The sequence below is a fragment of the Liolophura sinensis genome, chromosome 1 (genome assembly GCF_032854445.1).
Source record: "Liolophura sinensis isolate JHLJ2023 chromosome 1, CUHK_Ljap_v2, whole genome shotgun sequence".
NCBI lineage: Eukaryota > Metazoa > Mollusca > Polyplacophora > Chitonida > Chitonidae > Liolophura > Liolophura sinensis.
Genome location: NC_088295.1, coordinates 5,825,120 through 5,847,827, shown reverse-complemented (window position 1 = coordinate 5,847,827; position 22,708 = coordinate 5,825,120). Strand labels below are relative to the sequence as shown.

Below are 22,708 nucleotides of genomic sequence, written 5' to 3'. Positions count from 1 at the left end.
ATGAATTGTCAGAGCGAAAATTCTGTTCTGACCAATCAGTGTCCTTGTTACGTGGGCAAGGCAGACTTATATGATCAAACAAATTCTATGTAAAAACAAGTTATGAGGTGCAGACGCGCTGAGAGATTTCACCGGCAGATTACCAACCTATATAATTGGGTGGAACTAGCTGTATACACACCCAAGGAATTAAACTGTTAATTTTGACAGAAGGTTTGCTGTCTGAGGGATACTAGAATATATTCTGATTTTGCAACAGATTATTCTGTTAAATATAACACCCATATTCTATTAATTCAAGATAAGGATTATTTTAGATTAACATGATATTATGTTGAGTATGACATATAGTGTATGCTGGCTTCCTCTCCGGCCGTAAGTGGGAAGGTTTGTCAGCAACCTGCGGATGGTCGTGGGTTTCCCCCGGGCTGTGCCCGGTTTCCACCCACCATAATGCTGGCCGCCGTCGTATAAGTGAAATATTCTTGAGTACGGCGTAAAACACCAATCAAAAAAAAAAAAAAAAAAAAAAAAACATATAGTGTATATGTTATAATATTAGCATACATTTTAGCATCACTTTGTTACACGTTCGGTTAAAATTGACAGATAAAATTTTTAAATGTGGACAATGTGAAGATGTGAGGCTAAAGAAACTCTGGAGATAGTTACAATGTAAACGTGTCTTTCTCACGCTGTAAATAGTAATAGTCCAGGCCAGGGGATCACGGAGTAACCTTAGACAAGTTAAAATTTTAATCTTTAAATTTGGTGTGTTCCTTCCGGGTATTTTAGCTGAAATTTGTTAAACAATAGCTTACCCAGAGTTTACATAGTCAAGCAACATTTTGACCTTGTCAAATCAGGAAATTTGACTTAAGTCTAAGATCGCTTCGTGATCCCGGGGCCTGCTTCATTCACCCGATAGACAATTGAGCCAGAGAACAGCAACACCCCCGAAGCTGTGGGAAATGTTAGTGTTCCCTGAACACGTAATCTGTGCAGTATTATACATAAATCAAGCATAACATCACAGCCTGGCAGGGTTGGCCACTTGGCACACCTAATAAATCAGGTCAACACATTTAATTAACCGCAGATCACGCTTGCTGCATAATTGAATCACAGCGCAAATTCCTGCCAAACGGTAAAGAAAGCACATCGTCCTTGTGAAAAGGCTACATTAAGGACAACAAGCATGTAAAACAATCGTGGATTTGTTTTATTACATCAACGTATCACACATTGGTCCAGAGAGCCACATCACACATACCCACACGGATAATATCCAGGCTTTTAAACAAACTCCTTTTTAGAGATACCTAAACAACGAATCACAGTTATCACCTCTGTGGTATGTCATCATTTTATCATCAAATCACAGTCATCACCTCTGTGTAATGTCATCATTTTATCATGAACGGCCAATCTCCTTATATTTTGGAATAATATGGAAAATGTATGAGTATTTCATACCGTACCGTTTCGTCGCAGTTCTGTAGACACACGGTATAATACATAACATATACATGCTACAGGTATGAAAAGGCAATTACAGTGCCCCACAGGTGTCAGGTAACATACCAGCCGTTCACAAGCTCCAGTTTACTAGTTCGTTAGCAACAGTAATTAAATTCGGATGTGTTACATGGTGGAAGTGTAATCCAAACCTTGTAACCTCAACCTCTGATGTGTTACATGGTGGAAGTGTAATCCAAACCTTGTCACCTCAACCTGTCTTACCGCTTTGTACCATCTCACAGGTGTGCGGGTGGGGGATGGCTGGAGCCCTTGACCCAAGCCCTACAACATCTTTAATTAGTCATCGGTGTTCACATAACGTTTATGTGTTTGGTAAAGGTGATAACACAGAACATGTCCCACCTAACAAGTGGCCTTACTGGGTGACAGTACCGCTAAGCCTCAGTTTTCTATCAGTTGTCGTTCAGTTTGAAAGATTTCATTAAATTTGCTCTCTTTTCCCTTTTTTATTTACTCTCCCTTTTATTCTGGTGCGTGGTAAGGGATAAACGGTTTATCGTTGTTTAAGAAATTGAAATTATACCAATATCCATAAGTGGATATAATGTTAAACTGTATCAAACGTTTAATATAATATAGTTTACATCACAAGTGTCTGCACGTATCTGGTTACCTGATGTCACATCACGACGGTGTCTGCTTGTATCTGACCTGTCTGATGTCACACCGCGGTGGAGTCTACTTGTATCTCACCTGTCTGATGTCACACCACGGCGGGGTGAGCTTGTATCTGACCTGTCTGAAGTCACGTCACGGCTGTTTCTGCCTGTGAGTGGCCTATCTGATGTCATAACACGACGGTGTCTGCTTGTATCTGACTTGACTTTTGTCACATCGCGACAGTGTCTGCTTGTATCTGACCTGACTTTTGTCACATCGCGACAGTGTCTGCTTGTATCTGACCTGACTTTTGTCACATCGCGACAGTGTCTGCTTGTATCTGACCTATCTGATGTCATAACACGACGGTGTCTGCTTGTATCTGACCTGACTTTTGTCACATCGCGACAGTGTCTGCTTGTATCTGACCTGACTTTTGTCACATCGCGACAGTGTCTGCTTGTATCTGACCTGACTTTTGTCACATCGCGACAGTGTCTGCTTGTATCTGACCTATCTGATGTCATAACACGACGGTGTCTGCTTGTATCTCACCTATCTGATTTCACATCACGGTGGTGACTGCTTGAGTATTATCTGTCTGTTGTCACATCACGATGGCGTCTCTTTGTGAATTACCTATCTGTTGTCAAGTCATAACGGTGTCTGTTTGTATCTGACCTGAGTGTTGCCGCATGGTGACGGTGTCTACCTGTATCCGAACTGGATCACCACGTTGGACATATGAACAGTTGCCATCAAAGCGCAACTGAGATACATATTTTTTATCGATAACTTTTATACTAACATGGTACACCATTTGAATACGACTTTCACGCATTCGCCTTGAACATACACTGTGTCTTTCCAACATCATTGAAACCTGAAGACTGTATCTCTTTGCATGATTCCGTCCTAACTGTTCTTTCGTGGTTTGTGTTAAACGTCGTTTTTGGAATTGGCCATCTGGTAATTGACCTGGGACGTCTATATTGTTTGACGGCTGGTTTACGAATGTCTGTTCCGACACATAGATTCTGTTTGTGTATTACGCCTCTGTTGTCACATCACGACGGTGTCTGCTTATCTGACTTTCTCTCCACATTTCATTCAAACTATTTTGTTTGAGCGAAAAGGTTCACTTACATATTAGTGTGAAAATTATGTAACTGTAACACATGACCTGCGTAACTGTAACACATGAAATACATAACTGTAACACATGACCTACGTAACACGACCTACATAACTGTAACACTTGATGTATGGTGTTTGGCTGGACAAACATGTCTAGACGACGAAGTTCGCGTTGAACAAACTGTGGACGATACTGCAGCCAATTGTGTTCTTGTGACATCTCAACAATGTGCCGGTTCTCCACAATGACTCGGCTCGAGACTCGTGAGTTCGGCTTCCATACCACTTTGTCACCAGTCCCTGGGTGAGTTACTGAGTTTGATAGTGAACACAATTACAGCCGTGTCCTGGGAATTTTATAACTCGTTTACAGAATAATGTAAGAGATATAAAACTGATTACATTCATTGTCCATTTCCAAAGTTGTGTCATATTAGCAAATTATCTGTTTTAAAATATATTGAATACTAGTATCAAAGCTTGAAATGGTATTAAAAATAAACTGAGTTACATTAAAACATCTGATAAATTATTCTTGAAATTAATCGCTGAGCACAAATTATAAAGAAGACAGCAATAAATCAGTAAACCATTATGCGGAAACAAAATAATGCGGCAGCAGGGGAACAGAGCTCGCTCTCCAGAACATCGCCATCACCCTGCTCAGGACACCTTTCGATGGTCATGTGGTCGACGGATAACAAAGACTAAATAAACATAATTTAGAGAACAACTATCGTTCTACCAGAACGAGAAAGATTCCAGCCTTCAGTTAGTGTCAAGAATCCGGTAACACCCACGTCGTGAGCAAATCAAAAACACTGGTGTTTTCGTGACGACAACATTCTTTCTGTCCGTGAACACACTGATGATGACTCGCATCATTCTTTCTGAGTAAGGCCTCGGTCAATTCGCATTCGCTCCTTTCACAATACATAGGGAGCTGTGAGCACCTCCAACGAGCGGTGAACGCCACCACGATGTGAGATGAGCGTCACCACGATGTGACATGAGAGTCACCACGATGTGAGATGAGAGTCACTACGATGTGAGATGAGAGTCACCACGATGTGAGATGAGCGTCACAACGGTGAGAAATGAGCGTCGAGATAAGCGTCACCACGATGCGAGATGAGCGTCACCACGACGTGAGGTGAGCGTCACCACGAGTGAGATGAGAGTCACCACGATGTGAGATGAGCGTCACCACGATGTGAGATGAGAGTCACCACGATGTGAGATGAGAGTCACAACGATGTGAGATGAACGTCACAACGGTGAGAAATGAGCGTCAACACGATGCGAGATGAGCGTCACCACGATGCAAGATGAGCGTCACCACGATGTCAGGTGAGCGTCACCACGATGTGAGATGAGCGTCACCACGATGTGAGATGAGCGTCACCACGATGTGAGATGAGAGTCACCACGATGTGAGATGAGAGTCACCACAATGTGAGATGAACGTCACAACGGTGAGAAATGAGCGTCAACACGATGCGAGATGAGGGTCACCACGATGCGAGATGAGAGTCACCACGATGCAAGATGAGCGTCACCACGATGCAAGATGAGCGTCACCACGATGTGAGATGAGCGTCATCACCATGTGAGATGAGCATCACGATGCTAGATGAGCGTCACCTCAAAGAGCGGTGAGCATCATCACGATGCGAGATGAGCGTCACCCCAATGAGCGGTGGGCTTCATCACGATGGGAGATGAACGTGATCACGATGCGAGATAAACGTCGCGCCAAAGTGGTGAGAGTCACCGCGATGCCATACTGTTGCTGATTCCAGCAGAACACTTTGGCTTAACCAATGTTTCGGACTTGGTTCATAGAAAAGCAAATTCTTCGCACAATCAGCTGACCGAATTTTTCAAACATTATTATCCCCGTGACTGGTGAAGTTGTGAGGTCGAATCCAACGTTGGCTTCTGAGGAGTGTGGGCGTTCCAGCTTGGATGATTTGGGAGCTTTTACGGCTGTCCCAGGACCGGAAAGACAATCTGGTTTTGATCCGTTTACACAAGTCCTTAGACTCGCTGGCATTTATGGAAGAGCCCCTCTGGTCCATACCAATGACAGACTGTCTCCGAATCGATGAACGGTTGCTGTAGCACCTAAACAACTGTTTCATTTTCCTCTTGTACCGCTGGTGGCACAGGGCATACACCAGAGGGTTCAACATAGTAGTCGCCTTGGCAATCATGCCAGGAATGGCGGAGACAAGAGGCGTCACAAAACAGGCGTTACCAAACGAACCAATAAAAGCAATAATACTGTAAGGCATCCAGCTAAGACAAAACAATGTGACTGTAGAGAAGATAATCTTTGCTGTCCGAACATCTGTTTTTGTACCTCTCATTTGGGAAGCTCGGCGAACCTCACTTATACAGAGGGCCACGCCCGTTTTGCGAATCTCCGTCTCGTGATTCGTAATGGCGATCAAAATACCCATGTAACAAACACATATTATACATAAAGGAATGGCAAATCCAAAAGCAGATATGGTTAACACAAAGCTGAGATTGTTCCAGTCACGTGAAAAAAAATCGAATGTACAGGATGTCTCCACTCCTTCCGGAATATAGCGACCCCAGCCGAAAAACGGACTGCAGGAGAGGAAGATGGAGTACAACCAGGTTCCAATACACCAGCGAATAGCCTTTGTTTTCGTGAGGATGTGCGTGAGGGCGTACTTCTGTGTGATCACCAAATGGCGCTCCAAGGCTATTACTGTCATAGAGGATATTGATACAAATGCAGCCAGCGCGCAGCTGGCAGCGTACACCATACAACCTGTGGGCAGAAACCGGAAAATTATCGAGAAACAGTCAGAAAAATTTTTCAGCATCTTTTAAACAAACTTTAAGCCTTAAAGCTATTTTGAAAAACGTCTGTGATCCATATTTAGGTTTTACGAATGATTTTTATGATTTTGAACACGTCTCAGTGTGTCTGACGTTACGAAGATTTTTTCTGACTGTCCATTCTGCCAAAACACTGAGAGGCGACCACAGAGCACAGGCTGTCACACTGCCAAAATTTTGAGAGGAGATCACAGAACAGAGGCCATCATGCTCCTAAAATGGTGTGAGAAAACCACACAACACAGGCAAGCATAATGAAGCGGAAGTTTACGACTGGTTACTTATTCCCGATTCCTTATTGTAGCCGGGGCTCCAGAACTGGACCATGGCTTACTGCTACATATTTGTTTATTCAGAACATGTTCGTTATACTTCTGTACACATTTTGTGGAGTGGTACAAGTCACCCCATTCAACCTTGTTCCATCCATCTATCTGTCTGTCAGTCAGTTGGACCGCCCGTACCTCTGTTTGTATGTTTGTGTATTTGTCCCACATATACAGCAAAGGATTTGAAAACATGTTCGTTATACTTCTGTACACATTTTGTGGAGTGGAATAAGTCACCCCATTCAACCTTGTTCCATCCATCTATCTGTCTGTCAGTCAGTTGGACCGCCCGTACCTCTGTTTGTCTGTTTGTGTATTTGTCCCACATATACAGCAAAGGATTTGATTATAATAGTATAATGTAAATGACACTGGTGACAGGACCAGCATTTGTGCTGCTCTAGAAATATGTCCTGAGAGGTTAAATATGTGAGCCTTGCATCCAGATTTAGTGGGTAAATATATTGGGTCGTCATGTTCTCTGTGAGGCCCAATTAGGGTCACCCATCTCGATCCTGTGAAGAAATCGGTATGGAGTGGCACTGGTTTCTTTCGAGCACACTAGCCAAGTTCACATCAATAAAATAAGGTATTCCTGTCTAAATAGACCCCAAAATGACCTAGATATAGAGTAAAACTTTAAAATCTAATAAGTATTATTTAAATAAGTCTGGTGACAAAACCGCCCTTTATGCCGCTCCAGAAAGACCCTGTGTACCAGAAAGATTGAAAGAATGAACGATCTATCCAGCTTTAATTGGGTAACTATGAGGTCTTCATGTTCTTTATAATCCCCAATTAATGCGGTCCATTTTGATCGTGCTATGAATACCTCTGGAGAAATGGAGTTAGAATCACATAAGATTCTTTAGGCTGCTCTAATGTGCTAGTAAATCTCTTCAGAAGTTCTCTGCGGTGCATGCCAGTTAAAGGTTAGGTCCTGTCTAATTCCTGTCTGAATAGACCCCAAAATGACCCAGATACACAGTAAAGCCTTAATGTCTAATATCTGCAATGTGTATGGTTCTGGTCGGCAAAAGCAATATTTGTGACGCTCTAGGAGAACATAGACTCCAAAAAGGTTCAATATATGACATTCTTTCCAATTAATATTAGGTAAATATGGCGTCTTCATGTTGTCTGTGAGCCTTAAATAGGGCCTCCCTTCCTGATCGTTCTATGCATACCTTTGAAGAAACAGCTATAGTCACATTGGTTTCTTTTGTGCTGCTCTAAAGTGCTATTAGATCTCTTCAAAGGTCCTGTCCAGCTTGAGGGCAATAAAATGGGGTCTCCTTGCCCTTATAGACCCCAAATTGATCCATATTTACTGCAAAAGAATCTAGTCTAATATGTACAATTTAAATGGTTCTGGTGACAAAACAGCAATTTGTGCCACCCTAGAAAGACATTTTGTACCAAAAATATTCAATATATGCACGATCCATCCAGATTTTATTGGGTAAATACGGGATTTTCCTGTTCTCAATGACCCTTGATTAGGGCTACTCACCTTTATGGTCCTATAAATTACTGTAAATAAATCGCTTTGGAATCACATTAGTTTTTTGTGCCAGTTTAGAGCGCTATCAGTTCTCTTCAAAGGTCCTCTGTGGTGCACTCCAGATCAAGATTACGTCAATAAACCGGGGCTTTCCTGTGTGTACACACCCCAAAATAATCCAGATATACAGTAAAAATTCACGTCTATTATGTAAAATGTAAATGGCTCTGGTTACAAAAGCGCCATTTGTGCCACCTTAGAAAGAAAATGTGCGGCACAAAAGAAACTAATGCGATTCCATAGCCATTTCTTCACAAGGATGGATATGTCGATCATTATGGGTTTCCCTAGTAAGGGTCATAGAGAACAAGAAGACCAAATTTACCCTATGAAAACTGTATAAAACTTCCACATATTGAACCTTCTAAGTGCACAAGGTCTTTCCAGAGCGGCACAAATGGCGGTTTTGTCACAAGAACCATTTACATTACACATATTAGACGTTATCCTTTTGATGTATGTAACTTCTGGATCTTCACAGATAGGAAGATCCCATTTTATTGGCACCTGTTTGGTCTTGTGTGCACGACAGAGGAACTTTAAACACATTTAATAGCCATTTGACATGAAGGCCCCATATTTATCCACTGAAAATTTGCACAATGTCTTTCCAGAGCGACACAAAAGGCGGTTTTGTCACAAGAACCATTTTCATTGAGTTCAATCTTTTGTTGTTACTGTGATTTGGGGGTCTATACAGACAGAAAGATCCCATTTTATTGGCCTTAAGTTGGACTGGTGTCCACGACACAGGACTTTTGAACCGATTTAGTAGCCATTGAGAGCGGCACAACTGAAATTAATGGAGTTACACAAACATATCTCCACAGGTACGGATAAGACGATAAAGATGGGTGGCCGTAATTAAGGGTCATGGAGAACATGAAAAACCTATTTTTACCCAATAAAATTCGTGTATTATTGAATCCTTCTGGTGTCTTTCCGAAGCGGCACAAATGGAAGTTTTGTCACCAGAGCTATTTTCATTACACATGTGCGACGTTAATGTTTTACTGTTTTACTTGATCATTTAGGGGTCTTTGTAGAACAAGGAAGATTTTATTGATCTTACATTGGATTGGTGTGGACGACATAGGGCCTTAGAACAGATTTAATAGCCATTTAGAGTCGCACAAAAGGAACTACTTCCGGCATTTTCTGTATATGAGGATCTTCTCGGGGTCTACATGGACAGGATTTTATTGAATTACTCAAGAATATTTCACTCATTAGACGTTGACAAGCATTACCGTAGGAGAAAAAAATATGAACAAGATGACTAAGCGTAGCACTGACATGTTAAAAGCCTCAAGTGCAAAATGTCTTTTGAAAGTTTCAGAAATTGTGATTGTGACATCAGAGCCATTTACAGTCTGTATATTAAGATCATATTAGACCGCTTTAAGCTATACTTTTGGACATAATTCTCAGTCATTTCTGAAACTAATTGACTGGTGTAACCGGTGAACAATATTGTATATTTAACTTTGCTTCTATGAAAAGATGGCTGTCAAGCGGAAATGGGCAGACGGCTTTTACTGTTCCATAAGTGAATGGTCGACATGCGAGTGCATCCTCTGGAGCCTCACCTGTTTTAGAATAAGGAACCGGGAATAGGTAACTAGTGGCTGACTTCAGCTGGCTGCTAGCATACAGCCATACACAGAGGGGAGACCACAGAGCACAGGCTATCATACAGCCAAACACAGAGGGGAGACCACAGAGCACAGGCTATCATGCTGACAATACACAGAGGGGAGACCACAGAGCGCAGTCTATCATGCTGCCAAAACACAGAGGGGAGACCACAAAGCACATGCTACCATGCTGCCAAAACACAAAGGGGAGACCACAGAGTACAGTCTATCATGCTGCCAAAACACAGAGGAGAGACCACAGAGCACAGGCTATCATGCTGCCAAAACACAAAGGAGAGACCACAGAGCACAATCTATCATGTTGCCAAAACACCAAGGATATCATCCAGCCAAAATGATGAGAAGGGACCACAAAACACTGTTTATTAAGCTGCCAAAACACCGACGGGAAAACACAGACCATAGGCTATCATGTTGCCACAACACTGAGAGGAGACCACATCACACAGTCTATCATGTTGCTAAAATGATGAGGGGAGACCACAGACCACAGGATATCATCCTGTCAATATGATGAGAAGGGACCACAAAACCCTGTCTATTAAGCAGCCAAAACACCGACAGGAAAACACAGACCACAGGCTATCATGCTGCAACGACACTGAGAGGAGACCACAGAACACAGTTTATCATGTTGCCAAAACACCGAGGGGAGACCACAGAGCTCAGGCTAGAATGCTGCTAAAATCATGGGAGGAAAACGCAGGCTATCAAACAGCCAAACACAAAGAAGAGACCACAGAACACATGCTGCTAAAATGATGAAAAGAGACCACCGAACACATATCAAACAGCCAAACACCGAGGGCAGACCACAGAGCACAGGCTATCATACAGCCAAAGCACACAGAAGAGATGACAGAACACAAGTTTTCATACAGCCAAAACACTGACAAGAGCCCGAACAACATAGGTTATCATACAGCCAAAATACTGACAAAAGACGACAGACCACAGGCTATCATACCGCCAAAACACTGACAAGAGACCGAACATCACATGCTATCATACAGCCAAACACAGAGAAGAGACCACAGAACACATGCGGCTAAAATGATGACAAGAGACCATCGAACACATATCAAATAGCCAAACACCAAGGGCAGACCACACAACACAGGCTATCATACAGTCAAAGCACAAGGAGATGACAGAACACAAGTTTTCATACAGCCAAAACACTGACAAGAGCCCGAACAACATAGGTTATCATACAGCCAAAATACTGACAAAAGACGACAGACCACAGGCTATCATACCGCCAAGGCACTGAGAGGAGACTGGAGAACCACACAATCTCTCATGCTTCTAAAATGATGAGAGGAGACCACAGAACACAGTCTGTCATGATGCCAAAATGACGAGAGAAGACCACATAGCACAGGTTATCATCCTGCAAAAATGATGAGAAGGGACCACAAACCACAGAGTATTAAGCTGCCAAAAACACAAACAGGAGACCACAAAGCACAGTCTATTAAGCTGCCAAAAACACGGACAGGAGACCACAAAGCACAGGCTACCATGTTGCCACAACACTGAGGAGAGACCACAGAACACAGTCTATCATGTTGCCAAAGTGTTGATAGGAGACCACAGAGCACAGGCTAGAATGCTGCTAAAATCATGGGAGGAAAGCACAGGCTATCAAACAGCCAAACACAGAGAACAGACCACAGAGAACATGCTGCTAAAATGATGACAAGAGACCACAGAACACAGTCTGTCAAACAACCAGACACAGAGAACAGACCACAGAACACATTCCGTCACATGATGAGAGGAGACCACAAAGCACAAGCTATAAAACAGCGAAAAACAGGTGGGGGAGGGAGAGTGAGGCTACAGAACACAGCTTATCATACAGCTAAACAGAGGAGCGACTTCAGCACACAATCTATCAATTATTATGCTAAAATTATGAGAGGAGAATACAGAACATAGAATATCATGCTGCTAAAACAATGAAGAGGAGAACACAGAACACAAGCTATCCTACTGCCAAAACGCTAGGAAGGAACCACAGAACAAAGGCTAACATACCACCAAGTCATTATGCTGCCAAAATGATGAGAGGAGAACACAGAACACAGACCAAAGCTCCGAGAAGAGATCACAGAACACAGGCTATCTTACTGCCAAAGGTCAGAGAAGAGAACATAGAACACAGGCTATCCTACTGCCAAAGGTCAGAGAAGAGGGCATAGAACACAGGCTATCCTACCGCCAAAGGTCAGAGAAGAGATCACAATACACAGGCTATCCTAATGCCAAAGGTCAGAGAAGAGAACACAGCACACAGGCTATCCTACCGCCAAAGGTCAGAGAAGAGATCACAGAACACAGGCTATCCTACTGCCAAAGGTCAGAGAAGAGGGCATAGAACACAGGCTATCCTACCGCCAAAGGTCAGAGAAGAGATCACAGAACACAGACTATCCTAATGCCAAAGGTCAGAGAAGAGAACACAGTACACAGGCTATCCTACTGTCAAAGGTCTGAGAAGAGAACACAGCACACAGGCTATCTTACTGCCAAAACACTAAGAGGAAACCACAGAACATAGGCTATCATACATAGCATAGTAGGATAGCTTGCTATCATACCAGCAAGTGATTATGCTGCCAAAATGATGAGAGGAGAACACAGAACACAGGTCATAAAACAGCCAAACACAGAGGGAAGGCCACATACATCAGGATACCACACACTCAACGCACAGAGAGGAGACCACAAAACACAAGCTCTTCTACTGCCAAAACACTAAGAAGAAACCACAGAACATAGGCTATTATACCACCAAAGCACTGAAAGGAGACCACACTACACAGGCTATCATACAGACAAGAAACCGAGAGGGGACAAGAGAACACAGACTATAGTACGACCAAAACACTGACAAAATACCATAGAACACAGGCTATCATACAGCGAAACACAGGTGGGGGGGGGGGGAGTCCACAGAACACAGGCTATCACACAGCTAAACACAGAGGAGTGACCTCATCACACAGGCTATCATACAGCTAAACACAGGTGGGCGCGGGAGAGGCCACAGAACACAGGCTATCATAGAGCTAAACACAGAGGAGTGATCTCATCACACAGGCTATCATACAGCTAAACACATAGGAGTGATCTCATCACATAGACTACCATAGAGCTAAACACAGAGGCGTGACCTCATCACACAGGCTATCATACAGCTAAACACAGAGGAGAGTTCTCATCACACAGGCTATCACACAGCTAAACACAGAGGAGTGACCTCATCACACAGACTATCATACAGCTAAACACAGGTGGGGGCGGCAGAGGCCACAGAACACAGGCTATCATAGAGCTAAACACAGAGGAGTGTTCTCATCACACAGGCTATCACACAGCTAAACACAGAGAAGTGACCTCATCACAAAGGCTATCATACAGCTAAACACAGGTGGGGGCGGGAGAGGCCACAGAACACAGGCTATCATAGAGCTAAACACAGAGGAGTGACCTCATCACACAGGTTATCAGACGGCTAAACACAGAGGAGTGATCTCATCACACAGGCTATCATACAGCTAAACACAGAGGAGTGATCTCATCACATAGGCTATCATACAGCTAAACACAGAGGAGTGACCTCATCACACAGGTTATCATACGGCTAAACACAGAGGAGTGGTCTCATCACATAGGCTATCATACAGCTAAACACAGAGGAGTGACCTCATCACACAGGCTATCATACAGCTAAACACAGAGGAGTGGTCTCATCACACAGGCTATCATACAGCTAAACACAGCTAAACACAGAGGAGTGGTCTCATCACACAGGCTATCATACAGCTAAACACAGAGGAGTGATCTCATCACACAGGCTATCATACGGCTAAACACAGAGGAGTGGTCTCATCACACAGGCTATCATACAGCTAAACACAGAGGAGTTACCTCATCACACAGGCTATCATACAGTTAAACACAGAGGAGTGACCTCATCACACAGGCTATCATACAGTTAAACACAGAGGAGTGATCTCATCACACAGGCTATCATACAGCTAAACACAGAGGAGTGATCTCATCACACGGGCTATCATAGAGCTAAACACAGAGGAGTGATCTCATCACACAGGGTATCACACAGCTAAACACAGAGGAGTGACTTCATCACACAGCCTAAGCGCCGAGAGGAGGGAGGAGCACCGTGGCTCTAGTGAGAATACAACGGAAGTCGACTAATATCGTTCAATGATACGTCGAAATTAGGCTAGCAAACGCGCTATGTTACTGCTTTAAAAAAACAACAGTGAAAGCGGTTCGCTGAATTTCTAGAAAAGTTCTCATCGACTAAGCAAGGTGTAACATAGATATTAACCAGGGATACCATCTTCACAACACGCTGCTAAGTTTGTCACGATTCTATCATTGAAGTTAAGTGTGATTTGGGGAAATCACACACACGTATCAGGGTTTTAACTACAACTGAGATGTGGAAAAGCGTGTATGAGGTAAGAGAGACGGTCAATTCTCCATCAAGTGAGGGCATCTGGTCTTTTGTATCAAGATATAAGTAAAAGTTGAAGGGGCCACAGAACTGAACTGAGTTGCCTCAGCCTAAACTCACCTGTTCCTCCGAAGAGCCAACGGCCAGTCAACGCCGAGATTGAGTGCATGAAGACCACCAGGATGGCCATCACTAAGTCGGCTACTGCCAGGTTAATAATGAGAATGTTGGCTGTGGTCCGCAAACTCCGGTGTCTGGGGAAAGATAAGAAACACCAAATTAGTGACGAGAATGTTGGCTGCGGTCCGCAAACTTCGGTGCCTGGGGAGAGATAAGAAACACCAAGTTGGTGACGAGAGTGTCAGCTGTGGTTCCGCAAACTTCGGTGTTTGAGGAGAGATAAGAAACACCAAATTAGTGACGAGAATGTTTGCTGTGATCCGCAAACTCCGGTGTCTAGGGAGAGATAAGAAACACCAAATTAGTGACGAGAATGTTAGCTGTGATCCGCAAACTCCGGCGTCTAAGGAGAGATTAAAAAACACCAAATTAGTGACCAAAATGTTAGCTGTGGTCCGCAAACTCCGGTGTCGGGGAGAGATAAGAAACACCAAATTAGTGACGAGAATGTTAGCTGTGATCCGCAAACTCCGGTGTCCGGGGAGAGATAAGAAACACCGGGTTACTGGTGAGGATATTAGCTGTGGTTCGCAAACTCCGGTGTCTAGGGAGAGATAAAAAACACCAAGTTAGTGACGAGAATGTTGGCTGTGGTAAGCAAATTCGGGTGTCTGGGGAAAGATAAGAAACATAAAGATAATGATGAGAATGATAGCTGTGGTACGTAAATTCTATAGATAAGAAATATTTCTTCTATAAAACTTTACTGTCATTACCTAGATCTTATAATCTAGGTAATCATTATAAAATGAAAATTTTTAAAGTTTGCAATCACAAAATTTTACCTAAATCAACCAACGTGGACTAAACCCGTTTAAGTCTGAGCCATTTCCAAATTCATGGCGTTGTGTAAATAGTAAACCAGGGCCAGGATACCAGATACATATAGTAAGATACATGAATATTTTATAATTCCTATGTATAAATATATGTCTGGGGGAACTGTGCATCGCCCGGATTAAATCGTAGCACTTTGCCAGGTACCATTAGATCTTACAGTTTAAGAGTTTTTGAGCCGCATCGATGACAAACACCTTACATGATTGAGCCAGTGAGAGTCTGACCTACATCTAATGTAATCTCTTGTCACAAATCTGTCTTGAACAGATAAATAAGAAATATTGTTTGCTCAACATGGCTTTATTCCAGTTACCAAAGCCAGTGGCAGTTTTGGGGAAAGTACAGTTTGTGAGTGGCAGCAGACCTCATGATATGCCTTTTCCATTAACCCGACTACACCATTATATAGAGTGAACATCACTGCGCAGATTGCAATGGTACTTTCCTGGGCGGATTAGGCTGGGTACATCTGCACTAATCTATTTTAACTGAATTTAAATGTTACTGGTGCATGGAAACTATGATCTTGAGATCATTTTCCTGTCCAGTATACTGACATCATGTTCCCGGCTGCATTTAATTATTGATTTGCATCTTTACCTTGACCGTCGCTATTTATACGTTAAATGACAGTTGTTTAGCAATCAGGCAAGAGTCTTTCAAGCTGAATTTACTTAGAAACTAATCGATACCATGATATGTTGCAAATTATATTTATCCCTATATACTCTATAAATATCACTCATCTTATGTCTTACAAGTTAATTTCATTGATGACCAGGGCGAACAAGCTACAAATTAATACTAAATCATTTTTTTTACCTAGTAAAAGAAAGGTTGTTCTTGCAATAGTTACAAGTTTGCAATATTCTCAACTTTACATCAACGTCATAGCCATCTTTCTGATAATGGTCACAAACTTGCATCAGCAGTGACTACAATGTCACAGCGGTCTATATGTGACTATGGTTACCCATTTGAACAATAGGCCTACTGACTTCATTCCAGAATCAGAACGTTTCTTAACAGTACTAGATCAGTCTTCATTACAATAATAATATATTTCAAAGAACTGTGCTGTCTTCATCAAAGTATCTATGGGGTTTCAGTGACAATGACTACAAGTATGTAACAATACTGGCTTCACAGCTATGTTCTGACAATGGCTAAATATCTCCTGGATATTTATAGCGTTGAGCTCTACAGTATATTATCAGGACCATTTTAGGGTCTCGCCGGCTCAAATAGTTAAAGTACTGGCTTTCTGAGTCTCGTGTTTGAATCCATCTGTTGCAGTTTCGGCTTTTGTTTTAAGGCACAAGGTATGTCACGTACCTAGACAGTTGGTTTACTCTAGGTAATCCGATTTCTTCCATACATTAACCTGATCGCTTATCGTGTATATGAAAAATTCCTGTGTTAAATACCCAACAAATACACATAAAGAAATAAATCAATGAGGTACTCGACTCAGTGTCAGATCAGGTATTTGTCAAGACTAGATGGGGTGTCATGTCATCCCGGTGTTTTGGAAAACTACTACCAGGTTCGTGACACAGTTCCTAACATAAAGTCATAGCCAATGAAGTATGAGCTGGAGTTGAGCACTCTTGTATACTTTTAATTTACCGATCTACCACAGAGAGTGACGCTTTTGCTGAACGAGCCAGCGAGGCCTTTATAGATGTCATTATAACCAAATTTGCCCTTTGAGGCAATGCAGCGTTATTTCAATCAACTTAGCAGCGAGAAAATATCAACGGACAGACCGCTTCGGGGCCGGTAGATCCAGGATCAATCCATGATCGAGTCACACCTAAGACTTTAAAAGAGGAAGTTGTAACTTCCTCGCTTGGCGTTCAGCATGAAGGGGATAGTGCAATGACTGGTTGACCCATATCAGTATAATGGCTCGGGCGGGGCAGCTTACTTGCCTTCGGTAAGTCGTCTCAGTGAAGCAGCACTAAATAAAAGAGCGGTGGAAATCCGTCCTGCTACAAGGAGGCACGTTACACGTACATGCACCCTAAAGATTCCTTCGTCGTCATATGACTGAAAAATTGTTGAGTACGACGTTAAACCCCAAGCACTCACTCACTCAACGGACAGATCTGAGATCGCGTGAGCCGGAGGTAGAGGCTACAGTTTATCGTCTCCAACACTAGCCCGTTTTAACTCCTATCAGCCTGCAAGACAGTCATGCGATTCAGCGTGTATGAATACGATTGCTTCGAAGCAAAGCTGTCAGAAAACGGCACGCACGCTTGGTGAGAGAAGCACGTAATGATGCTTGTTTTGAGAAGGAGGAGAACAAGAGAGGGGTTCATCGATAGATCTTATCTGACTCAGTGAGTCTAGGAAAGTCCGCCATGATAGCTGACTAGTGCAATCCTTTTGATAAACTACCAATCTCAGACAGGTACATAGAATACCCTTAACCTTCTTACACTGGTCGAAAATACATTGCCTTTACAATTAGCGAAAACAAATGATAAACTATTTTTGAGAATGTAATTGCCTGTTTCTCAGGCTGCTGGTGAAGGCTGAGGATACAATATATCCACGAATCTTTGTTAATTAAAATGTAGCATAATCCCAGGTATAATAACCAAGGTTGAAAACGCAAGGAGTCTTTAACAACCACATTCCTTAAAGAATGAGTAGGTATGGTTTTTCATCGTGTGAAAAGCACGCATGGTGTAATTAGTTGCCATCAACAGCTTAGTTACATTTGACATGCTGACAGTATCATGTATCCACACATGAGTTTATTCAGGAAAACCATTAGCCGTACCCAAACACCAGCCGGGTTTACGAGGCTGAAAACATCTGTCAGGGAGTACAAGCACACGACAATTCAGCCAGCGATTTCTCTGCACACAGCATTTCAGACAGCAATTTATCTGTACACAACATATCAGCCAGCGATTTATCTGCACATGACATTTTGTCCAGCGATTTATCTGCACACATAATTTGAGACAGCGATTTACCTGCACGTGACAATTCAGTCAGCGATTTATCTGCACACAACATTTTAGCCAGCGATTTATCTGTACATGACATTTTGACCTCTCATTTACATCAACACAGAATTTCAGACAGCGATTTACCTACACACGACAATTCAGCGAGCGATTTATCTGCACATGACATTTCAGCCAGCGGTTTATCTGCACATGACATTTTGGAATCGCGATTTATCGGCACATGACATCTTAGTAACCGATTTATCTGTACATGACATTTTGGCCTGCAAGTTATCTGTACACAGCATTTCATACAGCGATTTACCTGCACACGACAATTCAGCCAGCGATTTATCTGCACATGACATTTTGGAATCGCGATTTATCGGCACATGACATCTTAGTAACCGATTTATCTGTACATGACATTTTGGCCCGCGATTTATCTGCACATGACATATTGACCTGCGATTTATCTGTACACACCATTTCAACCTGCGATTTATCTGCACATGGCATTTCAACCTGCGATTTATCTGCACATGGCATTTCAGACAGCGATTTATCTGCACATAGCATTTCAACCTGCGATTTATCTGCACATAGCATTTCAGCCTGCGATTTATCTGCACATAGCATTTCAGACATCGATTTATCTGCATATGACATTTTGGCCTGTGATTTATCTGCACACGATATTTCAGCCATCGATTTTTCTGCACACAACATTTCAGCCTGCGTTTTATTTGTACATGACAGTCTGGCCTGCGATTTATCTGCATATAGCATTAAAGGTATCGATTTATCTGTGCATGACATTTTGGCCTGCGATTTATCTGCAAACAGCATTAAAGGCAGCGGTTTATCTGCACGTTACATTTTGGTCGGCGATTTATTTGCACATAGCATTAAAGGCAGCCATTTATCTGTTCATGACATTTTGGCCTGCGATTTATCTGTACACAGCATTAAAGGCAGCGATTTATCTGCACACGATATTTCAACCAGCCATTTATCTGCACACACCATTTCAGCCTGTGATTTATCTGTACATGACATTTAAGCACGCAATTTATCTGCATACAGCGTCGTATACGTACAATATTCTTGAGTACGGCGTAAAACTGTAACCATATGAATTAGTAACTAAATTACCTGCATACGACGTTTCAGTGGGCGATTTATCTGCGCAGAACATTTCGGTCAGCAATTATCTGCACACGACATGTCACAGATACATCTACGTAAAAAATAAAAGAGAGGCTTTAATACCGACTTAGTGCATGGGATCTTCATCAACAGTAGCACACTGGTCCCACCTCTCAGCTGCATATACGAGAAAACAAGAGGCAAGAGAAAAGACAGATGCTACTACATAAATCAAAAAGGGGAAAAACACCTAAAAAATCAATAACTTTCTAACAGCTACAATGTATTTTGAATAGAGTGCTCTGAATAGAGGGCACTACGTCATCGTTTGGCTAAACTGCAGGTCTACAGATTTCAGCGCATAGATTTATAGATCTGATTCTTTACTTATTTTCTGATATAAACAGGCATTGCAAATGCAGCTATGGTTTCCAAAGGATTATTTTGATCTGCAGTAGCTTTCTGAATGGTATAGCAAAATTCTGTTTTGGAGTTCTTTTTTATACTGTGTTATACTGTGCTGCCGACGGGATGAAGTTACCAAATCATTATTCGTTTACTGAACACGGGTAAAAACCGTTAGCTAAGCAGTGTAGCAGCCAAGAGGTAAAAGCAAAGCAACAAAGCGAAACAAGGCAAAGCAGTAAGGCAATGTGGCAAAAGCGAAGCAGTAAGGCGAAGCAGTCATGCGGAGCAGCAAGCCCTGTCTTGTTCCATAACCTTACACTGAACACCGTACTTCCTGTGGAGACAAACTCTTCCAGTGAGGAAACTCATGCATACAAGCGATATCCTTGCCACTACTAGAGACAAGTTTGACACACATGGGCAATGATTATGATCAGCCTCCCCAGTAATAACCAACCGACGTGTAATCAGCATTCATCAAGAAAAACACTTTTACAATTTGTCAGTACCATCGATCATGTAATGCTACACCAGAAATATGCTCCTCTGTATGGTTCCCGTGCTGTGGCAAGTTTGGGTTCAAACAGGGCGGCTGGAGTTAAAATTTGCCCAATCTGGATACAAACATCCACTTTTTGATGTACTGCCCGTACCCACGAAGCTAAAAATCTTTCTGTGCGCACCGAGACCTGGAGTCTGCACTCATTAAGAGTCTGGTGGGACTTGGTGTATTTGGCTCTTTGCCTGATTGTTATATGTTACAACGTCTTTTTCAAAATTATTTCGATCTTATCACTGCGGCGTCTCTTTGCATCAGACCGGTTTTAATGCCAAAATGTTTGTCGGCATTAGTCTGGAACGTGTCAATGGCATACAATGCTGAAGATGTACAGACATCGCCTCCTAACCAGTAACAGTACACACCTACTGACACCGACCCAAACAGTGCTTGGCCCACATCCCCTACTATCCCATAATGCACCTATGTCAATGATATAACATTTCCCACACGTTCTACACACAATCAGGGAGAAATTTTGATTGGTAGCATGAATTTTCACAGATAACCATATCCAATTCACAACTGAACACCGAACTAATTTTACCACGACATCCTGCTGTCAACAAAAAAAGGGGAAAAAAGCAACGGCAATTTAAAAAATCTCGCGTTTCTGATTAAATTCATATGAAATTTACAAAAAAACTACAACAATGAAACTATAGATGTTCCTCTTGACACAGCGATTGTAGTTTATCAAGCAACATTTATGTATTTATTTTAAATCATGACATATTCATCTTAACAGCTATTATACACAGTATAACAGATCACTGATCCAGTTTGTTAGAACAAGTTTTTCTGGCCTGTGAATCGGCATAAATTTGATGTTTATCATTTATCATATCCGATGCTCGTGCCATGTACGTTTGCTATCATACGACTGTGATCACGATTTGGAACGAACTTTCCGATCAAGGTGTTTAGATAAACGAGTGGTGTTAAATGCTGACAATTAATTTCAGTCTGATCATAATCAGACATACATGAATCAGTTTTACATGTTAACATGAATGGGTTGTAAGCCTATCGTGTTTTCTGTTCACGGATATCAGAGATTAACTCCTTGTTTCCTGGAAATGTATAACATGGAATCTGGGACCAGAGCCCAATGGACAAATGAATTTTTCACCACTTGTTTCAGACTCGGCATAGTGAAGCCTATTCATGAAGCGGACCATTCTGCCATCGCTGTGTGGCACCCAGCAAAACTACATGTTATCCTGGTCCACTATCAAGTAAAGAATCTGAAATGTAGGTCATAGCTTTGATATGAACCGGAATTCAGTCCAACGACCATGACCCGACGGATATTAACTATCATGGACATTGTCCGACAAATAACAAGACAGTGAGGATACTTCACTTCAAATCCTCTACCTCGCATCCTCGCCACTTTGTACATCGTACAAAAATGGGCTTCCGTACCAATCAGCACTATCTGCTGTCCGCTGATACAGACATGACATTCCATGTATATGCCTATTATCTCCTACAAAAAGTTCTTGTGCAACCACGAACCTTAGAAGTGAGTCTCTAAAATAGACTCGCAAACTGTACTACTCGTGGAAACACAACAACAAGAATGAACCCATCTGTGACTGCATGGTATATGAAATATAAAAGCTGCAAACAGCATTGCAAGTAAAACCAGAGCAGCGACAACAGTGTTTTGGACTTGGCAAGAAAGCCACTTGTAAGCCATGAATCAGGAATCTTTTCAATTTACATAGACAAACCAACCACGCAATATCCTTTTAGATTTGTACTCCTGAAGGTTACGAGAAATTCTTGGATTTATCTGACTTACCTGCAAAACGTCCATATTACGGCAAGGTTACCTAATATTGCAGCTATTCCAAAGACCAAGGCAAACACGCCAAATATGATATGAGCCTTGTGGGTGAGGCGAGGGAAGAGATCCCAGTGAGGGTGTGAAAAGGGGGCGTGGTCAGCCTTGTAGTCCTGACAGCCCGAGAAAACAAGCTGATCCCCACTACAAGACAACTGAATACATGAGTTTCCCGTGCTAGAGTTGGCCTGGTCCGCGGGGTTCATCATTCCGGCACGTTGCCCATTTCTTTAATTTTCCGGAAAAGTCGTGGTAATTCCAGTATGGAACAGTTTACTGTCGAATGCTTCTGACATTTCATACACCACAGACTAGCCTCACAGATGGAACAGGTAAAAGTAAGTAAACATATGCGAGCAGTATCACGAGTAATGACGGCCCTCATTAACGGTCTGATGCGCTGGGCTAAGCATTGCCCTGCCTCCACTAGGCTAAGCTGTCGCTCTTCAGGTACGCCAGATCTGCTACAAAGTGAACGGCTGAATGAGGAACAGGAAACCCGACAAGCCCTACCCACCACAGACGAGCTGCTGATACGCCAATCAAAGG

The 22,708-nt window shown here is 42.5% G+C and overlaps 1 protein-coding gene across 1 annotated transcript; it reads right to left on the bottom strand.

Annotated features, from left to right (window-relative positions):
• Window positions 1-5,162: 5,162 nt before the first annotated feature.
• Window positions 5,163-22,368, bottom strand: LOC135461980 (rhodopsin, GQ-coupled-like). Its single transcript, XM_064739290.1, has 3 exons — window positions 22,118-22,368; window positions 14,323-14,456; window positions 5,163-6,085 (listed from the first exon to the last, which is right to left on the bottom strand). The coding sequence occupies exons 1-3, from the start codon at window positions 22,366-22,368 to the stop codon at window positions 5,163-5,165; spliced, it is 1,308 nt and encodes a 435-aa protein (XP_064595360.1).
• Between the last annotated feature and the right edge of the window lie 340 nt (window positions 22,369-22,708).

What these genes read in the sequence shown, in the direction of transcription:
- LOC135461980 (XM_064739290.1), bottom strand. Translation starts at nt 22,368, where the DNA reads ATGATGAACCCCGCGGACCAGGCCAACTCTAGCACGGGAAACTCATGT. An exon ending in GTAATATGGACGTTTTGCAG is followed by an intron (nt 14,457 to 22,117) that starts GTAAGTCAGATA and finishes ATCTTTCCCCAG; the next exon opens with ACACCGGAGTTTGCGGACCA. An exon ending in TTGGCTCTTCGGAGGAACAG is followed by an intron (nt 6,086 to 14,322) that starts GTGAGTTTAGGC and finishes TTCTGCCCACAG; the next exon opens with GTTGTATGGTGTACGCTGCC.